Raw genomic sequence first — 24,560 nt, forward strand, 5'->3', positions numbered from 1 at the left:
AACATGCTACAGTCAGGGCTTCTCACACATGACAGTGACGTGAGAGAGTGACAACAAACACTGCATTGTTCATCAATCCTTAAATTGGTCTTAGTCATAGTTTTCTCAGGGCGTAACTCCATTATCTTAAAAATCGTTCTGGAATTACACCTGAGAGCCATCGACTTTCTCAGCTCTCAACAAAATGAAGAAAAACATCTGGAGTTTTTGAAATGACAAATCCAGTAAACACCAGTCCAGACAGATTATTTTTTATTTATCTGATCATCCTGATCGGTGTGAGTCAGTGTCACAGGAGTTCAAAGTGCTGACTAAACATAAGAGCTCAAAAAAATTGTTTTTGTTTTTATCCCATGCCTCTGAGGACTCTGCTGGCTGCAGGAAGTGAATTATTGTTTTATCAAAGCTGACAGAGGTGAAGAGCCAGTGCATCATGAACCAACACCACCAACGGGACGAATGAATAAAAATACAACAAGGATTTATTCTGGAAACTTTCACATGGACCAGTACTTCTCAAATAGTAGAGTGCCGGGGGGATGGGGGATGGGGGGCTTCCAATCAAATATGGCACCCTGGACATAAGTGTACTGTACCACTGCTGTAATGCTTGAATGATAACAAGCCTCCAGTCACTAGGTGGCAGCAACTCATACAGTGGTTTGTGCAGATGAAAATATACATGTTATTAGGTTCTCAACAGTATTTCAATTAGCACGGGATTCTTTAAACTCATACCTTCTGATTTCCAGAATCTGACATCATTGTATTTACTAAAAACAAGTTGACACAGATTTACACTCCACACTCAACCACAAAATATTTTATCGTCTTTTGTTCCCTCCTGTACCGGGGCTGCACCAAAAAAACTTAATATGAGAGATGAGATTGATCTAGATACAAAGGTGGACTCTGATTGGTCAAAATCAGGACTCCTAAGGATTGTCCAAGATTGTCTGCTTACTGTATGTGCATGTCATGTGTTTATTGTATTCATATTAAATACCCCAGGTAACGCTCTTCACTGCACGTCACTGAATAGTTGTCATGTTCTGACGTGTGTCCTATATGTTAGGACCTGAATTGTGCATTACATGTGACTTCACCAGAATGTCCCTAAAAAAAACTTTCAAAATCTTAGCTAAAAAAAACTCCAAGGTTAAAAATGTTTGGTTACATTTTTCTGTAAGAATTTGATCAAGTACAGACTGGAGTCTTCACTTGCCCAATATTACCCCCACCCCTATTTGCCTCTCTCACTCCTCTTCTTCTCTCCTTCTGTCATAAAGCACCTCCTCTCCTCCCTCTGCTCAGTCAGTCGGCAGCTCTCACCTGGACTTTACCTCTGCCTCCTGACACACGGACAAACGGAATCCTCCACTCATGACTCGGGTTTCCTCTCCTGGGTTTGTGCTGCTGCTGTTTTTGGTGAGTTTGTTCTTCATACCTGAATGTTGTTTTTCACCTGAAGCTGTGTGTGGCGTGTGTGTGTGTGTGACGGTGTGTTTGTCAGTATTTTAACTCTGTAGTTGTGTCACTGTTGCTGTGCAAATGTAAAATGATGATAATGAGGAAGTTATGAATGAAAAACGAAAACTGTTTTAGTTTTGGTTCTTCTTTCTCACCGGTGTTCACCATTGTTCCTAACGGCTGCCATGACAACCTGCCCCAACAAACACCATGATCAAATGTTACAGAAGCTTTCAGGAAAACGCAGAACAGGATTTTAACCTTTCTGTAGAAATTAGCAGCTGTTTTGTTGAATATCAATGAAGACATTGATCAGTCTTTGTCACATTATGTGGATTGAATCAGATGTTGAACTGCGTTGTGACTTCAGTTGTACATTACTTTAAATTCCTGTTGGGAACGGTCCATCATCCTGTCAAGAACTGTGTGTCAATTTACAACTGCATTTCCAGCCTGGAGGCTGAAGTGTTGCTTTGGAATCATCAATCATTCATTTACTTTGTAACAGTTGGCAAATACCAGAGAACTAAGAAAAGAAAACCAGTGCCAACATAAACTGTACACAACTCATGTAGGAACTGTACTCTGTGGTTAGTGTCACTGGTCCAAAAGAAAGAAGTTCCAGAGAAAACCCACACTGGATCCACTAGTTTTTACAGCGACTTTTTCTTTGCACCAGATCTAGTTCCACTGCAGTTCCCATGTTCAGTTGTGGTTACCTACAGTAAGACCTTTTCTCAGAAGGAGATTAACCGTGTTGACTCAGTTACATTAACTCCTTGTTTTGTTTTTCACTCAGGTACCGGTGAGTCATCGTCAGCTCTTTCTTTCACTCACTGGTATATGTGATCACTCCCTTCTTTTCAAACGTCCTCTGAAGAGGATGCATGTTCCAGGAGTGGCAGGGTGTGAACAGGGCTGCATCGAGGGCCCGACCCTGGCCTGTAAAGACATGCAATCTACTGTACTTTAACTGTACATTCCATAACAACAGACTACTAAACATATACATTAGCCTCCTATAGCAGCCGCTGCAGGAGAAAATTGGTGTCTTCCCTTGGGAAAGCTGAAATTTGAAAGTGTAAAACAATTTATTTATAAACAGAATTTATTCATATACTTGTCTTGTCTGACTTAGAATTACTTTATTAGCCATTTAGATTTGTCCTCACAATTAAATTACAATGCAATTGGCTTGGATCCAAACAGGAATAAAAGGCATTGCATGCCGTATAAATAAAAATGTATGTGTAAAAAAAAATTACACAATATTAATTTACAAAACAATGTAAATGTATCTCGCAGATCTAAAGTAAGTCGTAACTTTTTAAAGGGAGCCAGAAAAAAAAAAAAAGAGTAATTAATTCTGTAGAATTTAGATAACTAGTTGTTTGTTAATTATTGAATTTTTGACATTATATTATATGTAAGTAACCAGGAAATATATTTCCTGGGTGTATCAAGTTAACTGTTTTGATGTTGGGTATGACAGACGTTGGTCTGTGTGTGGCTGTTAAAGTCAACCAGTGAATAAATTAGGTTATAAAACATGACACGCCTTAAAGTCGATAACCTGTTAAACAACAACTAATAATTATGATGACCTGGATGACTGGATGAGAATATCCACAAATAAAAACGACAACTAGTTATGGTCTGATTTGCAGCAGTTTCTAACTCGCTGCAGGAACACCAGAGCTGAATCTCAGAGTTCCTGCAGTTCCTTTCGCTTCCTGTTGGTTCTCAGTGGGTGGTATTTGTTCTTTCTTGAATTAGAGGGATTTACTGGCAGATTTATTTTCTGCCTCCAAAGAACACGCTCAACACGGTGCAGATGTGGTTGGTGGTTTTCTGCAGTGGGAACAGTTCTAAAGTGGGCGGCCGTGGGTGACAGCGTCCTTGACCTTAATAGCCATACAACATTTTCAGAAAAGTTGGCACACTTCCCTAAGCTTAGTGAGAACTGTTGTTGAACATTAAACATTAAAATTAGCAACTCGCTGCTGCTGCTGACCATCACCGTGTTCAGCCTGCATCTCTGGTTTTTCAGGATGTGAAAAAGCACAAGCCTGCAGTCAGAGCGACTCCACCCTGTCACAGCTGCAGGTCACATTTCAGTCCCACCTTGCAGCAGGGACAGAGAAAATGCACCTGTCCATGTCCACATTTGTGTATTAGCTTTACAAAAGGTCAGCTCTGAGGTCGTACCGAGCCGGTTTGTCTAGAGCTGATCAGTTCTTACCCTGGAGTTATTGTGTGTTTTCTCCTTAACCTCACGAAAAGCCTCAGAACATTCCATCCTCTAAGTGACAGAAAAACAAAGTTCAGAAAAAATGACACGTTTCACTCAAATGGTGACAAAATGAATGATTCACGTAAATTGAATATAATAGATAAAGACTAAACCAAAAAAAGAAATAAAAGAAATAAAGAAAAAAAATTAGCCGATAGCTAAAGATTAGACAAAACCTTAAATTAAAATATGTAGCACAAGTGGCTAACAATGTTTAAAACATATGTTCTAAAGTAAGTAAAAGATCATTGCAGCCAAAACATTCTATTTGAACCATTTTACAACAGGATATTAGCCGAGTTAGCATAACACAACAGGGTAGCAGAGAAATAAAAAACAAAAGATGACAAAAGGTCAGCCACAAAAAAAACTTCTATTTAGCACAAAAAGTCAGACTATCTTTTTAATAAAAAAACAATACTGTAATAAATACTTTTGTATTATATACTATTATGTAAACATTGACTTTATAACTCACTTTGAAGTGAGTCCCTCAGGGACACATGTTTCGATTAGGCTTAAAACAAAACCATTAACCGTTAAGTGAGATGTTGCCCTTGTAAAAACATCATGTAGGATTTAAAATGTGTTCGTACTGTTTCACACTGTCGTTAAAAGTCGTCACTTAACCATTATTCACCTGCTGTTAAAGCTATAACAAAAGGAGTGGCTTCGAACCGAAGAAGGAAAATTGCAGTGTTTAAAGTTAACAATGAGTCACAAATCATTCAGACACAGGCTAACCTACAACATAACAGCTAAAAGTTAGCCAAGAAACTTAGCTGTACTAAAGGGGTGCCCAATTGGTAGATGGGGATCTACCAGTAAATCGTTCAGTTTAAAGGAGTAAATATATATTTTTCATTTTCAATGTAGGTAGATCACTTTAGCCTTTTCATTTCAACAGTCCCGACACCCCTGCTATACAAGTTCCATGCTGTATATTAACCTTTTTTAGGTTGAAGGTCTTAAAAAAAGAAAGAAAATAAAACAAGTTAAAAAACCAAACATTGACCATGTGTCTAACCAATGGAGAGTGAGGACAAGAAAAGTTCGCAAAAGTTACTGATACTATTTAGAAATAAATTATACTCCCCTAGCTGATTGCAAAGATCATAATCATAGTACTGTGTGGTAATAGCATGTCATTACGTGTTGTATTCCAGGTCCAGGTGGTGGTTGTGGTGAGGACCAGGGCAGGAGCCAGTCTGGTGAGAACAAAAAGAGAGTGGGTCATTCCCCCGAAGACTCTGATAGAAAATAAAGACTACACTAATGAGGAATATGTGGCCAGGGTGAGTTAACCTTGTCAAGTACTGACATGTAGTGAATGGATAATACAGCCAAGGGGTCCAAAGCTGTGGTTTGTTCTTTAAAAGTGAAATGTTCTTGTGATGTTTTTCCTGTTTCAGATTCGATCAGACAATGAAAAAGATGATAGAATTCACTACTCCCTGGAAGGCGTCGGCGCGAGCAAGTATCCCTTCAATGTGTTTATCGTCGACCCGATCACTGGGTACATTCGCCTGACCAAAAAGCTGGACAGGGAGGAGATCAGTCACTACAACGTGAGTTTCCTTCTGGTCAAACCATAGTTTTAGTGTTAGAGTTGGGGAATAGTCTTTACAGTTCAAGTTCACAAGTTCACTGCTTGTGTTTGTGCCTTTCAGATGTCGGGGGTGGCTACGTACACCGACGGCACACACGCAGAGAGAAAAATTGACATACGGATCAAGGTACTGGACGAGAACGACAATCCGCCGGTGTTTGCAAAATCTCAGCAAGGAAGCGTAAAGGAGCTCAGTCCAGCTGGTACGTCTTCTGCTTTAATGGTTAATTATTGTACTCTTTAGCATCCTTAGATATTTTTTTTGGTAAATTGCTAACTTCTTTCTAGGTGTATGAAAGGTTTGAGTACATTATGGCCATTTTCTAACCGTCCTTCTTTAAACCCAGAGCCTTTAGTAAAACTTTAAAGTCTCAACAGCCATATCTCTCATTTGAGAATATGCAAGCTTTTTGCTTTCTGTTTAATCTTTACCTTCAAGGAAACCAAATGATATAAAATAATTCCAGATAACTTTATCCTAAGATTAACTAATAAATACATAATCTAAAGACCTATAGTAACTCTAATGGACTCTAAGGACCATAATCTTAATCCTAACCCTAACAAAAAATCTCCCCTCACTCAGTGGGGATCAGAAAAAATTTCCTATAAGGACAAAGTTCTCCAATAAATGTAGAAAAATGTGTCTGACACTGGGTCTTAATAAAACCTTTACATTTAATTTAAAATGATTCAGGTTTAATTCTTTTTTTTTGTTTGTTTGTTTTTGTTTTTATTAACAGGGACTTCGGTCATGAAAATCATCGCTACAGATGCTGATGAACCCGGTAATGTCAATTCAAAGATCTTCTACAGCTTGGTCAGTCAGAGACCTTCTGACGACTTGTTCCAAGTGGCCGGTGACGGAACCCTGTACGTCAAACAGCCCTTCCTGGACAGAGAGGTGCAGAAACGGGAACAGTGTTTCTATTCAACGTAAAAAAAAAGTGGCCAAACTGTTTTATTTGATTTGATTTTCATTATCACTCAGAAAACAGATGAATACACATTGATCGTGAAAGGCCAGGACTTGGACGGAAAACCTGGAGGAAATACTGCAACCTCCACCGTGACTGTTAAAGTCCAGGATGTGAACGACAATCTTCCGACTTTGGAAAAAGAAGGGGTAATGTTCTATTTAGTCTTTGAAATTAATGAATAAAAATGACATGTTTTAAAGTGAAGAAATTAAAATTGTGTCCGTCTTAACCTGCAGTATGAGGGCGATATACAGGAGAACACGCAGAATGTGGAGGTCATGAGAATCAAAGCCCAGGATCTGGACCTGGAGGCCACGGATAACTGGGAGGCTGTGTTTGATATTGTGAAAGGAAACGAGGCCGGTTACTTCAGTATCTCCACAGACCCCGTCACCAACGAGGGCATACTCATGCTCGACAAGGTACTGCAGAAATACATGGGTGTCTGTAAAAAATATACATTTACAGAGATCCCCAAGGAAAAAAAACCTAATCCAAAAAAACTGTTCAGAAATGTTACCCGAATAGTTTAAGAAATTGAAATTGTTAACTTGTTGTAAAATGTAAAAAACCTAGTTGTTTGCTATAAAAAAAAAAAAAGCAAAAAGATGGTTTGGCTTTGGATAGCCAAACGAAAACAGACTTTCATAATCGATACTCTGCTGCCCCCTACTGCTAGTAACTAGTAAGTTATTGTTTGGAGGTTTTTTGGATCTTAAATTAGCTCATCCTTTGAACATTTTGGATGTTTGTAATTCCTGTTCTGTTTGTCTTTTTACAGGCTGTAAATTATGAAGACGTAAAGGACCTTCAACTAGGACTCATTGTGAAAAACAAGGCTCCGATGTTTGATGGATCCACTGGAACAGGGGCTGGTATTAGTTTTGGAGGTGGATCAGGTGGCGGAGGAGGTGGCGGAGCTGGTGGCGGAGCTGGTGGTGGAGCTGGATCTGGATCAGGAGGAGGAGGTGGAGGAGGAGGTGCAGGCAGTGGCGGGGGGGGGGGGGGGGGGGGGAGCTGGTGGCGGAGCTGGTTGTGGAGCTGGATCTGGATCAGGAGGGGGAGGGGGGGGGGGGGCGGGGGGCGGGGCTGGTGGTGGAGCTGGATCTGGATCAGGAGGGGGAGGGGGGGGGGGGGCGGGGGGCGGGGCTGGTGGTGGAGCTGGATCTGGATCAGGAGGGGGAGGGGGGGGGGGGGCGGGGGGCGGGGCTGGTGGTGGAGCTGGATCTGGATCAGGAGGAGGAGGTGGAGGAGGAGGTGCAGGCAGTGGCGGCGGTGGAGGTGGTGGAGGAGGTGCAGGAAGCTATTCAAGTACAGACATCACCAGATACAAAACCTACCCCATCAAGATTAATGTGAAGAATGTCCCTGAGGGCCCCAGCTTTTCTCCTAAAATCAAAGCTATCCCCATCTCTGAGGGAGAAACCACCATTAACATCAACGATGTCATCGCTCATTATCCCGCAATCGATGAAGACACTGGAAAACCTGCTGAAAATGTCAAGTCAGTGGATCAACTAATATAAAGATTACTTTTTGTCCATCATTGTTCCCACGGTCATTTATGATAATTATGGATACCTTTCTATCTACAGGTATGCCAAGGGTCTTGATCCGGACAACTGGCTAACCATCGACCCACTGACCGCAGAGATCAAACTGAACAAGATGCCTGACCGAGAATCTCCGTACCTGGTCAATGGGACGTACATTGCCAAAGTCCTTTGTATTACAGACGGTACGTTTTTATACTCACAGAGGTATTTTTGGGTGCAGACCATTTTTATAGCCAGAATATTGGCACATTTTGGCTAGAAGGCCCAAACTTTATAGACATCCATCCATCATCCAGCTCATCCTGGATCGGGTCACTGGGGCAGCAAACTTCCCTTTCCTCAGGGCTTACTCTGACTGGGGTGTCCCAAGGCACTCCCAGGTCAAAGTGGACATATAGACCACCTAGTCTTGGGCTTTCCCCGAGATCTCCATTCTAGTTAGACGTGACAGGACAACCTCTATAGGAAGTAGTGTCCTGGTCAGGTGCCCAAACCACTTCAGGGGGCTTCCTTCTATGCTCAGGAGCAGTGGTTCTACCCCGAGTCCCTCGATGACTTAGCTTCTCACGTTATCTCTGCGGCAAACCCCTGCCACCCCGGGAGGAAAACTCATTTCGGTCACTTGTATTAGCAACCTTATTCTTTTGGGACATAGATTTAAAGATTACAGACAGTTTTAGTAAAATGTGTGTTCCATCCACTGGATACCCACTATGAGCCATAAAAGCCCATAAGCTAACATAGCCTTGGCTAAATTTTTCACCTGTCCTGTTTTTACTGTCCGTATTCTATTTTTATGAAAATAATAAATAATAGTCATAAAAAATAAAATAAAAAATAATATTGATTTTCTTTCATTGCGCACAGACTTGGCTGGGAAAACAGTCACTGGCACAGTCGCCATTCAGGTGGAAGACTTTAATGACCATTGCCCCACACTGAGCAGTGAGCTGAAGACCATGTGCACCCCCCAGGATCATGTCACTGTGACTGCTACAGATGAGGACGCATCTCCTAATGGGGCTCCTTTCGACTTTGAAATAATCCCAGAAGGCACGCAGGGAAAGTGGCGGACGGAACATAATAACGGTGAGGAAATCCTGCACTTCCATAAACAAAGAATTGATTAGTGTTTATATTGTTTATATTTGTTTTTCATTTCATTTCCTTGTAATTGTCTGTAGATACGTCTGCCATCCTGAGGCTCATGGAGAACATGTGGCCTGGACTCTATGAAGTGGAAGTTCTGGTGCAGGACCAGCAGGGAAAGGCCTGTCCTGACCCGCAGAAAGTTAAAGTCCAAGTCTGTACATGTGAGGACGGAATCAGGTGTGGAAAACTGGGAACCAAAGGTCAGCCCAGTAAGGGGGCGGAGCTGGGTCCTGCAGCCATCGGGCTGCTGTTTTTGGGCCTTCTGCTGTTGGCACGTAAGTGGGACGTGAGCTACAATTTCTGTGGTTGATGCAGGTGTAACATCAACCAATGGTGTCATCTGTATATACACAGATACAGTACATTAAACAGAGAACTGTCTTTTTTACAGTCATCCCTCTGTTACTGCTCCTTTGCCAATGTGGTGGAGCCGGGGGTCTGCCGGGTGGGTTTGCAGAGATGCCTTTTGACACAAAATCACACCTCATTAACTACCACACAGAAGGCCAGGGAGAGAACACGGTAAGAAGAAGAGGTTCTTCTCTATGCTTTTTTACTATATGTCAGGGGTCCCCAACCCCCGGTCCTAAGTGGGCCACAGTGAAAAAATCAGTTTTACTAATTTACTTCATTCAAAAAGAATCCAGTCATATTTCTTTACTTCTTTCATTCAAAGATAATCTGTGAATGTTTCAAAACAACAGGTCATTCAGACTGATACTAGCAGAAGAAAATCTAAAAGATGTTTTATTTGGAAAATGTAACGATCCTTCAATGATGGCGGGGTATTACCGGCCGACTAGTCCTTGGTACAAAAATAAACAATAAACAAAATGCCTATGTTTGGTCTGTGGTCCAGGTCTTCACTGGTAGGATAGAAGTGTGGACATAATGCTGCTTATTTGCTGTTGGGGTTAGGATTAGGGTTAGGCGTAGGTTTAGGTAAGAGTAAGTCCATTCCTATGGTGGGTGTAGATCCATTTATCATATACATATAGTCTATTGTCCATCTCCTAACCAGTAAGGACAGAAGTGTTGACAAGTGTTTGCTTATTTATTGGTGGAATTGTAAAACTTTGCCGATGATCTGATGATGGAATAACCAAACATTGGGATTCTTGGCCCCCATTGTAGGAAATGCCACTGATGAACATTCCTACTCAGATGGATGGTGATATGATGGTAGATGCCAACACTTCAGGAATGGGGCAAGCTTTGGGTTTCCAGAAATCCGTGACCTCCATGGATGGGATGAACAGATATGTCTATCAAGATGGATTAGCAGCACATAACCTACGAGAAGACTCATGGGGCATGATGAACCAGGGTGGAGGTGGAGGTGGTGCTATTTATTCTGCGTATGAAGGTCGTGACTCAGCAGTGGGATTTGGAGGAGGTGGAATCTTTGATGGTATGGCTCTGCCAGACATGTTCCTGAAACAGTATTACACTCAGGTAAGGAATCTAACCAACCTCCGCCTTTAACTGTCATTGGCTAAAAGTCGATTCTCTTTTCTTTCACTTTACTTTAATTGTTCAATGTTTCTGTTAATACAGAAAATGGCCAATGGAGGTGAGAACCTCGCAGTGAAGGACAATCTGTTGGTTTATGACTACGAAGGACAGGGTTCCACTGCTGGCTCAGTGGGCTGCTGCAGCCTCTTGGAGTCAGAAAATGATCTGCAATTTCTTGACGACCTTGGACCGAAGTTCAAGAAACTGGCTCAGGTGTGCCAGGGCAAAGAGATCCAACCTGAATTTAGAGAAGAATTCATTCCTGTGCCGAAGGCAAAGGTGACCACCAACACGGAGACCTTTGTCTCAGCTCCGGTAATTCCTCCACAGATGCCAGCGTTACCTCAACTGCAGCCAAGTGTCACTAAGAAAGAACAGACTGTGATCAAGGAGACGTCTCAACAATCTCAAATGGTGAAGGAAAGGGTGACCACAGAGAGGGGTGAGATGGTAAACTCAGGTCAAGTAGTCTTACTGCAGCAGCAGCAGCAGCCTGTTTACTACACCACCACCCCTGTCATGCAGCCCATGCACTACATTGTCCAGCCACAAATGTCCAACACTGTGCTGCTGGCTGAGGCACCAGCCGCCAACATGCAAGGCATGGTCCTGGTCAATAGTGGCCAGACCGCACCTGCCCAAGGTATGGTCATTCAGGGGCAGACCATGATGTCAGGTGGACAATACCCCGGGCATGGAATGGTCCTGGTGGAGGGTGGTGGTGTTCAGGCTCTAGGTACCAACCTGATCCGTGCTGGAAACCTTTCTGGATCCCAGGCCATGGTGGTTGTGGAGGATAAGGTCCCTGCAGGGTCCGTGAAAGTCCTGAAAGAAGGCCAGACAACCTTCATAAGGGGAGGCACTCTACCATCTACATCCCAAAGAGTCATGGTGGTTGGAGGCACGGCAGGGAGTGGAGGACAACTGGTCCAGGAGGTTGGAGATCTCTCCAGGCTCAGGGATTTATCCGGTTCTCAGAAAGTCCTCTACAGCAAAGGCAGCACAACCATGGGATCTCAGAGCAACCTGGTGGGCTCCACCGCCACAGTGGTCACCACCAAACCGTCTACCCGCAAAAAGGTGGTGCACGAGACCAGGGAGGTCGTGAGGGAAAAAAGGGTGATTTAAGAAAAGACGACTTCGGATGCCTTTTTGGAAACTCTCTGCCAAGTCATTGTCTGAGGATTTTATTATGAGTAGGACTCATTCATGAGTTTGTCAGTTTAATGGTGGAGGATGTGCTACAGCAGCTTCATGAGGAATGCACTTTCATGTGTCTGCATGTTCCCACTGCAGCTTCTGCTCAATACAGTTTCCTTACGACAGACTTTGGGCGATCACCAAAACGATGAAACTTGTCTGTCGGTCTCGTCGCCTCTGTAGTTGTTGTAGATAATGCCTGAAGTTCACAGTCACCCTGATACCTAATCATTCAGTGTACATGTTGGCAGCCTCATGATAACTCGATGGTTGACTTTGTCCAGTATTTTGTCTTTTTTTTTATTTTTTACTAAATGCACTGATCCTTCTTCAGCCAAAACCTCAGTTTGTGTTTACTGCTAGGAGAGATGAGCATTGATAACAGAACTGCTAACATTTGTAACATATTGGTCTGCTGTTAGAGGGCAGCAAGGATTGTCATTAAGAACAAGCAAGAGAATCCAAGATCCGACACATAGTCGAGCACTAGAAAACTCTTAATTTTAAATTTGCTAAAAATATCATTACAAGTACATGGAAACATCAACATTGTCTTTTCTAGATAGAGGAATTCTATCTAAAACTCAATGAAACTACAGACCTGTGTCCCCTTGAGGGGCCCTGCCCTCTACTTTTGGACCACTTTCACAAGCACTGCCTTCTTTAATTTAGTAATTATATAATTATATTTGTAATAATATTTGAGGAACACTAAAGCCAAAGAGCACAGTCAAATGACTCAACCAATCAGGCGGGACCAATCTTTCCTGTCATGGGTTCTGTTGTGTTAAATATATAAAGTCAGAACTCCAGCAACAGAAATGTGCGATATGTTAAGATCCACTAACATTCTCATTTAACACAGCATCGTACAGAAAGAATTGAAACATTGAAATGTTCCGATATATTATTATCAGAGTGGAGTAACAAATGAAAACCCCAAATCTACTCTATGGTACTTACAGGTACCATATACTTACAGAATGTAGTATACAGTCTGTGTGTAAATGTATAAGATTCACTTTAAACCTGTGGAAGACCGGGGATGGAGGGGGGTGTATACATGTTGGTCTAGGTGTGCATGTGCTAATAGTTTAACCATAATGTTGTAGCTGCTGTTGACAACAACAGTAACATCAATGTCACTGCATAATAAACTGTTAGCTCTCCAGGTTGTTAGCGTGATATAACAGTTTACAGCTCCTCTGTTTGTTTTTTGTTTCTTTAGGTTGTTTTTTTTGGTGTGACATTTTTAAATAAATCTCTTTCCATGCTTATACATTCTGTGGTAAGATGAGAAGAAAGATTCTGGATTTTGCTGTACAGTTTTGTTTTCGTTTTGTTTTTACTGAGGTTTTTAACTGTTAATGATTTAAATCTAACAGGTTCAAGTCATGCCCTGTCCCTGTTGAGCATACCGATTTTTAATAAATAAATAAAAATAATTAATGCTGACTCATCTCTACTTGCACTACGTCCTTTGTTTTGTTACAAAGTAGAGTGAAGATGTTATGAATGATAACAGAAGAAAGGAGGAATAAATATTACTGAGTTAATATTAACAATACAAAGTAAAGCCAAACAAATTACAAACATTAAAAACCAAATTGAATCACATAAGATTACTGTTTACTTGTCATTCTTTCCTGTGTCCTGTCTCAGGTCAGCAGCTGCAAATCATTGTCATCACGTCATCAATAAAAGCTGTGATTCTGTCTCAGATTCTGAAGACACTGAACTGATACAACGATTTGCTAATGAAACAATTTAAATTTAATGTAAATCAAACCGAATTAAAAAAAAAAAAATTAAGAGTTAAAAAGTAATTTCTGTGCTACCATATGCATTTCCCGAAAAAAGCACTAGAGGGTGTCAAAATACAAAAGGATGTTAGAGATGCAGCTGCGAGACAAGAGGAAATTCCAGTGAAGACCAGAAAAGATTTATGGACGAGGTGAAAAATTGTCAGAAATAGTGTGTGATTTCAGTTTCTCCAACTGAGCTGCTGCATTGACTTGTTTGTACAAGTTAGAAACAAAAACAAAGAACAGACTAAGTGAAAGAATAAGTGAAATTAAAGAAGCTGCACTCAGAACACAGAACAACAACAAACCAACAAAGACAGAGTGAGGGAGGGAGAGAGGAAAGGGTACTTACCCAGGACCAGGTGAAACCAATGACACTGATCACCAGAGGAGAACAGGACACAGGTGAGCGTGATTACCCCGGCAGAGGCAGACAGGAGGGTGGAGAGGCAGACAGACATGACAAATATATCCAACCGCCATTGGCCTTAGGAACAGTGACCTCTGTCGTGTTCTTCCTCTTCCTTGTTTACATTTCTGTGTCCGTCGCCCATCCTGTTGTCAGTTAATCATTCTTCTGTGTCTGTCAAACACTGAGAGAGCGAAGTTACACCTGGTCAATCTGATAACATAAAACCGAGGACGTGTTAGTGCTCCATATTCACATAACAGCTGTGGATTAATCACTACTAGGTATGATTAATCATGACCAGTCAACAATCCAAAACCTGTTTTGTATTCACTGCTGGGAAAGAAAGAAAAAAAAACAACAGTGTTTCACACCTGGGTTTATCTGTCACTAAGCCAAGAAATATGATTATTAATATGAAAAATTACAAGAAAATCAAAGTCCTAGTTCATATATATATATATATATATATATATTCAGACTGCAGATTTCACCCAGGAGTACAGGACTTGGGTTTGTCATCAGTTGTATGCAGAAACTCTGTTCCTTTTCAGTCAAACATGAACCGCATATGGCACTTTTCCTCTGATAATAAAAACCCACTAATGCAATACTTGGGTTTATCGTCATTACACACATGTCAAGTGTAACTGATTCAAAAAGCACAGTAACAGTACAATTCTTGACCCTCTTGTTGACTAGTTTTATTTTTACCCCGCGGGCACCTTAGGTAGACCAGGGGGGTTAAATTGGTCAATCAGTTCTGTTACGATGGACGAGTCACAGCCTTTAAAAATGTCAGGTGAGTAACTGACGGCTGAGCAGCAGTGAGGGGCAGTGAGGTGTAATTGATGTTTACATATAAACCTGTCTCTGTTTGTGGCATGTGTACTGCCCAGATGAGGGCGCTACTGGAAACCTAGGGATTCTTGGCCACACATTGGCCATGTACAAAAACAATAAACAACCATTCACAGTAAAACTCATAGTACCATTGTTTAATACTTTTTGTTTCTGTACGCCAGAGCCTTCAAAGAAACCAAAATTGTATCATAAAAGTCCTGCTGCAGTACCTCTGGTGACCTGCGTTGACATTTATCGTCAACTTTTTGTATTTTTCACACCTTTTTTTTTTCACCGTTTTTTAATCAACCTGAGGAATTACCGTCATGTGTTTCTTATCAAAGGAAAACAAGTACTGCAGTTTTCAGGTTCACTAGAATGTAATATACAGGGTGTGTTTTATGACTCGGCATGTCTTTGTCGCCCAAACTTCACCCCCACACCCTTTAGCCCCACCCCCCACGCTCAGCAGAGAGCAAACAGCTTTTACATGACTGAGATCGTGGCTTTACATTTAAACTTCACTGGGTTTAAACCTGTCATTAACGATTTCCATTACTGGGGAAAATTGCAAAAGGAAATCTCAGATATCATGTTGAGAGATCTAGTTCTTTGGAACCATTCCATTGTCACGATGTCATGCATTAAATAAACCAAGCTCTTCCAGAGAAATCAGACTCAGATCTACGTCACTGCAGACCTGTTTTTTTGGAGGATTATTTTTCCACAGACCAGTGGCAGGTGTGTTTGTTTGTGAGGGTGGCAGTGAATGAGGGTTTGGTGAGAATCTTTATTCTGTATTATTGTGGTTTTAGATGTGCTGTTGTATTTTCACCGGGGGTGCCACATCATTGAAGGGCCAGTTGTAGCTGTAAGACTGTGTAGCTGTAACTACTCCATAACGTATTAATACATGTTTCAGTGATTGATTATTATTTTTTCAAGTTACAAATATTGTACATTGTGTTGTGTAATAAAAAGATGGTCGAGTTAAGAAACTCAACAGCATTGATTTTATTATAGGGCAAATAAAAAAATTTTCATGCTCCCACAGGCCACACAAAATCATTTGGAGGGCCGCATTTGGCCAGCAGGCCTTGAGTTTGACACACATAGACTAGGAGTAGAACTGGACTTTAAAAGCAAATTGAATATTATCTCACCTCAGTCGGACATTTTTGGGTTTTTAATTCATGTCAAACTTTGAGCCTGTACGTGGAACACTCGAGTGGGGAAGTGGGGAAAAACCCAGGACCAGGACCAGGACCAGGGACCCACCATTCTGGGATGCAGCATCACCGACCTCCACCTGTTTGTTCCGTTCTCTAGAATGACTTTATTGAACCAAAAAGTCCTTCACATCGTCAACACTGATAATCAACAGTATTAAACCTGACTGAGTGCTCCTCCCCCATCCTTCCCCATCTCACTCTGTGAGTTACTGTTGTAATCATGTGTTATGTGAAGCAGGCGCTGCGGCCCCTCCCCTTAGCTGTGAAGCCCAACACTGACCAACTGGCAATACACTGGTTTCAGCATAAACAGAACCAACTTTTTCACAATCAGTTTTTCCGTTGCTGTTTGGATGTTGATTAGACTGGAAGTCAGTGAGCAGTGGGCGGAGTGTCGGCGAAGTCGAACTGCCTAGTGTACTGACAACAAAGGTAGAATTCAGTTGTGTTGGGATTGAGCAGATTTTATTTTAAAGTAAGTGGGTATAAAAACTTCACCACAACAACAGTAAACAGAACCAGGACTTAAACATGAGCCACATTGTCGTCGTCTGTCAACCATAGGTTCAGAAGATAAAAACTGGCCTTGTTTTGGTTTTATAAAGTTCAGCTAAAATATTTTTCATAGAGTCGTTCCGAGGAAATGTTTTGCTCTGTGATCGGCACGGAGCCGAGATGCTGTGGAAAGACAGCGGAGATATGAGGGCAGTTTGTGATTGGATCAGTGAACTTTGGTCATGAAGTCACGCCAAGAAACCAAATCAGTCACTAACAGAAAGGGAATGTACTGTACGTTCTTTAACCTGATTAGTTTGAAAAAAAAAAAGCTGATAAATGATCGACACCCCGAACATCAACGGTTTCTAGGGATGTACCCTTATATTATACTTAATCCGATATTCAACATCTCACTGTCCTCATGGGTTAGTTTATTTAACTAAGTCAACAATGTCAGCAGTTTGTAGGAGTTTCAACATCAGGGGCGAGGACAGGAGCAACAGATACCATAAGATTTGTTCTGTGAACGACGAGCACTAGCTCTGACTACACTAACGTCTCTTCTCCTTCTGGAACATGGAAATGGTTCTAAACAGTTAAAGTGACGTGTTGTTTACAGGAGAACAGGGAACAGTGTTTTCAATTCAAATGTTTCATTCGTCTTTGTTCTTTACTGCTGTATCCATAGTATTATTGACGTAAAGATATTTGCTGAACAAGATAAGCTGTACTACTGAACTGTACTACTGAAGTACACAACACAGATCTACTGCTCTGTTAAATAATGTATATTTATTTATATATGAACCGGTCTTTATTTACGATGTTTGTATTTCACTAATGAAGGTACAACGATGTTTGGGAGTGTTTTTGCAAATTAATCTGAATTTCTAAAAATAGGAGCAAAGGACAAAATGTTTTTAAAGTAAAAATCTCAAGTCATTAGATTAGTTACTGAGACATTCTGCTGTGATATTAGATTCGTTTTTGTCTTAGAGTGGTGTTTCTGCATCACATGATACCTGTCTGTTACTGTACATTAGATAATTTAGATTAGGTTCTACCGTTGGGCCAGACGTCAAGATGTTTTAAAATTCTACAGCTCTGCAACTCAACCCTACAGCATCGAGCAGACACGCCTTTGTGACAGTGACAGTTGCAGCACACGTACAGTAAAGGGAGGTGGGTGGAGGTTGGCTGCATCCAGGTGTATCGATACGTCAAGTCCAGCGGAGGAAGGGCTATGGAGCTAAAACATACGTAGGTGTGTCCTAAACAGATATAATTTAGGGCTAACCAGTTTGATCCAAGGGCTTAGTCTTGTTAGTCTTTAGTCTTGAGACGGACCTTGACATCAAATGCTTTGATGTCCCAGTCCTCATGGCTCGACTCAGGCTACAAATGAGCTTTCTGGTCCTGCTCCTGCTGCACATGGTGAGTACTGCGCTCCTGCCGCTGCTCCTGCACCTGTGTGAATACTGATGCACTTTCAAATTAGGGAACCGTAAATGGATGAAAGGGTTTTTGATTGGTCGTGATTTTCACGGTAACAATAGACATTAGTGAAAGCTGCAATGCATTGACAATTTTCTTAAATTTTTTTTATATAACCTCATAAAAAAAAAGGTAAAAAACTGAATGGCCAAAAAGTGAGACTTTTAATCTGTCAAACAAGGAACACGTCTGCTGGTTCACAGGAGTGAGTAAAAAACTGACATGAGTGCAACAAGTTGGCACTGGTGAAGAATAATGATGCCACATCCTAGAAATTGTGCACTGCAAACTGAGAGTGAGGTTATACAAGGACAAGGAATAAAGAAAAACTGCCATTAATGAAATGCATCATCAGTTAAACACCAGTCCGCAACCCTTACAGCTGAGTTACATGATGGGAATATCTGGAAAACATGATCCTACAGCATTTTGTTTTATTCTCTACAGTCATAAGGTAGTGCCTGGAGCAGTATGGTATACAGCGGACCCCCTAGATACCAGCTTCCTGAAATTCATGTATTTCATTAGTCTACATAGTCTACAACTATTGCAAGATTTAGCTCCTGATACGAGGAAATATCTAGTTACGAATGTTCAACCGTGCTCCTCACTCCATCCTCGCTTAGTTACTCCGTTTTACCCTATATAATACTTTTTAACAAAAATATAAAATATTTTCTTAGTTACTATTATTTTATATTATCAATATATTTGTTTATATCTGTTTGTGATGTTTAGGAGGGGGAGGGGAAATGAATGGTATATTTCTGGGGGGCTGGAACAAATGAATTGGTTTTTAGTTCTTTTAAATGTGGAAAATTTGATCTAGATACGAGTGGATCGAGACAAGAGTGATGTTGTAAAAGGGATTATTCACCATGCACATTGAGTTTGCCTTGTGTATGAAACGTGCTCTATAAATAAAATTGAATTGAATTGAATTTATTTACCAAATAAACATTTTTCTAACTAACCAGTAACCAGAGGCCATATTAGTTTATTTATAACCTTTTTGAACATGTTTATTTTTAAAAGTCCCCATTGAAGAGGTTGAGACTTGATTTATGAAACCTGGCTTTTCCACCAGCAATCGACAGCAGACAGTGCATAAAAAGTGTTGATTGAACAAGTAAGAAGAGAAGATAAAAGTCTTTGTGGGAAAAAACTAGATGAAAGTCATGTCGTCTGCAGCGTCAATGATATCAGAGTCACGGATTCACGACCCGGGAGTTTGGTGATAGTGGTTTATTTAAAGGCTCTGATGATTCTGCCAAGGCTGGTGGCACGGCTGACCTACAGCAGAGGGAAAACGATTGCCTCAGAGCCACCGGATGATTAGACCTGTCGATGAACTGATCTGTCAGTTCGCTGATGACTGTGCTGATGTCATCAGCCTTCAGGGTCTTGCACAAGAAAAGTGTAAAAAATAAAAACACACCAAATAGTTCCTCAACAGAATCTGACCCAGAGATTTACTGTAAACAAAGGCAAAAATGGAAGTCAAATATTCATCCCAGAAGTCTCTTGGTTTTGTTTTGATGTCAGTGAGTCAAGTTACTATGTAGCCCATCTGGAAGGTGTTTTCTTTTACTTTGTTTGTCACTTCACACTGAGTGTTGGAGCGTTTACCCTCCCAGTAGAGTTTGTTGTAAATGTTGACTTGATGTCACTCCTAGAACAAACAACAGCTTTGTGACTCTCTTCATGTACATAACGTGTTGTTGGTTTTTTTCTACATTTACTATTTTTGAATAAAACAGATTGTTACTAAGAGCGATGGCCTCATGCTCTTTTTTACGACATCCTGTGTAGAAACACAATCATTTACTTAGAGTGAAGAAAAAGACATTTTTTAAAATGTTCATGTTAGATTTTCACCTGGATTCCATATAAAACAAGGAGATAATTTTCTCCCACCTGTTTCCTGTGTGCCGTCTAATTATCGGGGTGGGATTATTTCTGGTTTTAGATGTTGAGTGCAAAAGGACAGGAAATGGAGGCAAAGTCTCGGAAGAAGAGAGAGTGGATTCTTCCTCCTGCCAAGTTGATGGAAAACACTGACTACACCCACAAGGAATTCATTGCCAAGGTGAAATATTTCCCCTTAAATACCAAAAAGAAATGTTTAGAAATCTAAATGAGCTCCAGTAGTGAATGTCAAATATTAGGTTAGTGATACAGCAGGTTAGTTTCCTGAAATATTTTTTTGTAAACCTAACATTATTCTGTCTTGACAACATATATTTAGAACACTATTTGTATTTAAAAATAAATTAAAATGCTATTAGATAAGCAATAGGTGTGCAGTCCGAATGGCAGATGGGTGTAAGGTACGGATAGGGTTACATCAGGATTTGCCAAAGCCTTTATTTGTGTATTGAAAAGCAACAACACAATTCATATAGTCAGAGATATACAGTAGGACAGCAGTGAAATCAAGTGTGATGAAGGCTGACCAGAAAGTGACCGTTGTTTGTGTTTTTGCTGCAGACTCGCTCAGATAACGACGAAAAGGGCAAAGTGGATTATTACCTCTCTGGACCAGGAGCTAACAAACCACCAATTAACCTGTTTTTGGTCGACCATGATACGGGTTTTGTAACTATCACCGACATTCTGGATCGTGAGAAATACCTATCCTATAATGTAAGCAGTTCTACATGTAGTATTGTAGTATTGTTTTACTTGTAAGCAATTCTACTCAACAAGCTTCTTGTCAATCACTGATAAAAAAAAACAAAAACAAAAATCAAGCCATTTGGGATTAACTAGAAATGTTTCTCTCTTAAGGGGAGCAGATTCTCATGCTGGTCCTGCTCCTGCTGCACATGGTGAGTACTGCGCTCCTGCCGCTGCTCCTGCACCTGTGTGAATACTGATGCACTTTCAAATTAGGGAACCGTAAATGGATGAAAGGGTTTTTGATTGGTCGTGATTTTCACGGTAACAATAGACATTAGTGAAAGCTGCAATGCATTGACAATTTTCTTAAATTTTTTTTATATAACCTCATAAAAAAAAAGGTAAAAAACTGAATGGCCAAAAATTGAGACTTTTAATCTGTCAAACAAGGAACACGTCTGCTGGTTCACAGGAGTGAGTAAAAAACTGACATGAGTGCAACAAGTTGGCACTGGTGAGGAATAATGATGCCACATCCTAGAAATTGTGCACTGCAAACTGAGAGTGAGGTTATACAAGGACAAGGAATAAAGAAAAACTGCCATTAATGAAATGCATCATCAGTTAAACACCAGTCCGCAACCCTTACAGCTGAGTTACATGATGGGAATATCTGGAAAACATGATCCTACAGCATTTTGTTTTATTCTCTACAGTCATAAGGTAGTGCCTGGAGCAGTATGGTATACAGCGGACCCCCTAGATACCAGCTTCCTGAAATTCATGTATTTCATTAGTCTACATAGTCTACAACTATTGCAAGATTTAGCTCCTGATACGAGGAAATATCTAGTTACGAATGTTCAACCGTGCTCCTCACTCTATCCTCGCTTAGTTACTCCCTTTTACCCTATATAATACTTTTTATAACAAAAATATAAAATATTTTCTTAGTTACTATTATTTTATATTATCAATATATGTGTTTATATCTGTTTGTGATGTTTAGCTGGAGGGGAAAATGAATGGTATATTTCTGGGGGGCTGGAACAAATGAATTGGTTTTTAGTTCTTTTAAATGTGGAAAATTCGATCTAGATACGAATGGATTGAGACAAGAGTGATGTTGTAAAAGGGATTAGACTTGTATCTCGGGAATCCACTGCACTTGGAAAACTATAAATAGTCCTGGCCCATTTTTTTTAATTTTGAATTGCCCGTCGTCTTCATTGAAAATTGAACTGATGTTTCACTTAGCGTTAGACGCCCGTGTGGTAAAACTACATTCCAGGGAAGGGATGTCGTTCCTTAGATCATAAACCTGGAATGTATTTGTTGAGACAGCATAGACTTTATTATATTATTTTATTATATTATTTATTATTATTGTGTAAGTCAGTTTGATGACTTTCACAGACAACTTGAAATGACTTGACGAGCTCAACTGACACACAGGCCTTGAGTTTGATACAGTAATGCACTGCAATCCAAGTGTACCTCAACTCAAAAATAATTTTCTAGTGGAGAATTTAACAACGACTTTTTCATTTCGCCATGAAACTACCGAAACTTGATATTTAATGGTTTTTAACCATTGAACTGTAAAGCACATTGAGTTTGCCTTGTTTCACCATGCACATTGAGTTTGCCTTGTGTATGAAACGTGCTCTATAAATAAAATTGAATTGAATTCAATTTATTTACCAAATAAACATTTTTCTAACTAACCAGTAACCAGAGGCCATATTAGTTTATTTATAACCTTTTTGAACATGTTTATTTTTAAAAGTCCCCATTGAAGAGGTTGAGACTTGATTCATGAAACCTGGCTTTCCCCCCAGCAATCGACAGCAGACAGTGCATAAAAAGTGTTGATTGAACAAGTAAGAAGAGAAGATAAAAGTCTTTGTGGGAAAAAACTAGATGAAAGTCATGTCGTCTGCAGCGTCAATGATATCAGAGTCACGGATTCACGACCCGGGAGTTTGGTGATAGTGGTTTATTTAAAGGCTCTGATGATTCTGCCAAGGCTGGTGGCACGGCTGACCTACAGCAGAGGGAAAACGATTGCCTCAGAGCCACCGGATGATTAGACCTGTCGATGAACTGATCTGTCAGTTCGCTGATGACTGTGCTGATGTCATCAGCCTTCAGGGTCTTCATACATAAAAAGAGAAGTTGTTTTCTTTTACTTTGTTTGTCACTTCACACTGAGTGTTGGAGCGTTTACCCTCCCAGTAGAGTTTGTTGTAAATGTTGACTTGAATGTCACTCCTAGAACAAACAACAGCTTTGTGGCTCTCTTCATGTACATAACATGTTGTTGGTTTTTTTCTACATTTACTATTTTTGAATAAAACGGATTGTTACTAAGAGCGATGGCCTCATGCTCTTTTTTACGACATCCTGTGTAGAAACACAATCATTTACTTAGGACGTAGAGTGAAGAAAAAGACATTTTTTTAAAATGTTCATGTTAGATTTTCACCTGGATTCCATATAAAACAAGGAGATAATTTTCTCCCACCTGTTTCCTGTGTGCCGTCTAATTATCGGGGTGGGATTATTTCTGGTTTTAGATGTTGAGTGCAAAAGGACAGGAAATGGAGGCAAAGTCTCGGAAGAAGAGAGAGTGGATTCTTCCTCCTGCCAAGTTGATGGAAAACACTGACTACACCCACAAGGAATTCATTGCCAAGGTGAAATATTTCCCCTTAAATACCAAAAAGAAATGTTTAGAAATCTAAATGAGCTCCAGTAGTGAATGTCAAATATTAGGTTAGTGATACGGCAGGTTAGTTTCCTGAAATATTTTTTTGTAAACCTAACATTATTCTGTCTTGACAACATATATTTAGAACACTATTTGTATTTAAAAATAAATTAAAATGCTATTAGATAAGCAATAGGTGTGCAGTCCGAATGGCAGATGGGTGTAAGGTACGGATAGGGTTACATCAGGATTTGCCAAAGCCTTTATTTGTGTATTGAAAAGCAACAACACAATTCATATAGTCAGAGATATACAGTAGGACAGCAGTGAAATCAAGTGTGATGAAGGCTGACCAGAAAGTGACCGTTGTTTGTGTTTTTGCTGCAGATTCGCTCAGATAACGAAGAAAAGGGCAAAGTGGAGTATTACCTCTCTGGACCAGGAGCTAACAAACCACCAATTAACCTGTTTTTGGTCGACCATGATACGGGTTTTGTAACTATCACCGACATTCTGGATCGTGAGAAATACCTATCCTATAATGTAAGCAGTTCTACATGTAGTATTGTAGTATTGTTTTACTTGTAAGCAATTCTACTCAACAAGCTTCTTGTCAATCACTGATCAAAAATAAACAAACAAAAATCAAGCCATTTGGGATTAACTAGAAATGTTTCTCTCTTAAGGGGAGCAGATTCTCATGCTATGTTACTTAAATTCACCCATTAACAAAAATATTTTTAAAATATACATAGGTTAAATGTCCCTTCATGTTTCAAATTAATCATTACATCTGATGAAATCCTAAACTGGAAAACATGTTCAACTTGGTGGTCTTCAGCAACTTTAGACTGTGCTAATATTCATGTTTTCCTAAAATATATATATATATATGTAACCCCAAGTTACTAAATACCATGTGACTCATGCAGCTAACAGGAGTCGCAAAGTACAGAGATGGAACTTTCGCAGAAGAAAATGTGCCACTAACAGTGATAGTCCTGGACCAGAATGATAACGCCCCCTATTTTGAGCTCCATACTGGAAGTATTACCGAAGCAAGCAAACCAGGTAATTCAATTAATGTAGTGGTATATATCTATATATATCTATATATATATAGATATATATATATATATATATATATATATATATATATATATATAGAT

The 24,560-nt window shown here is 40.2% G+C and overlaps 2 protein-coding genes across 2 annotated transcripts in view; both read left to right on the forward strand.

Annotated features, from left to right (window-relative positions):
* Positions 1-224: 224 nt before the first annotated feature.
* Positions 225-13,227, forward strand: dsg2.1 (desmoglein 2, tandem duplicate 1). Its single transcript, XM_025065402.1, has 15 exons — positions 225-1,428; positions 4,930-5,058; positions 5,176-5,331; positions 5,434-5,575; positions 6,116-6,276; positions 6,364-6,498; positions 6,589-6,774; positions 7,134-7,263; positions 7,589-7,856; positions 7,948-8,090; positions 8,776-8,997; positions 9,093-9,335; positions 9,452-9,582; positions 10,195-10,515; positions 10,618-13,227. Exons 1-15 carry the CDS (start codon positions 1,384-1,386, stop codon positions 11,701-11,703), a joined length of 3,498 nt encoding a protein of 1,165 aa, XP_024921170.1. The 5' UTR covers positions 225-1,383; the 3' UTR covers positions 11,704-13,227.
* A 4,007-nt stretch (positions 13,228-17,234) lies between these two features.
* LOC103399868 (desmoglein-3-like) overlaps positions 17,235-24,560 on the forward strand; it is a 16,069-nt gene continuing 8,743 nt past the window's right edge. The window contains 4 exon segments of the mRNA XM_017040445.2: positions 17,235-17,996; positions 20,026-20,145; positions 23,779-23,934; positions 24,324-24,482. Of these exon segments, the coding sequence (XP_016895934.1) occupies positions 17,943-17,996; positions 20,026-20,145; positions 23,779-23,934; positions 24,324-24,482 (489 nt within the window). The 5' untranslated portion in view covers positions 17,235-17,942.

The sequence above is a fragment of the Cynoglossus semilaevis genome, chromosome 2 (assembly GCF_000523025.1).
Source record: "Cynoglossus semilaevis isolate Cse_v1.0 chromosome 2, Cse_v1.0, whole genome shotgun sequence".
Taxonomy (NCBI): Eukaryota; Metazoa; Chordata; class Actinopteri; order Pleuronectiformes; family Cynoglossidae; genus Cynoglossus; species Cynoglossus semilaevis.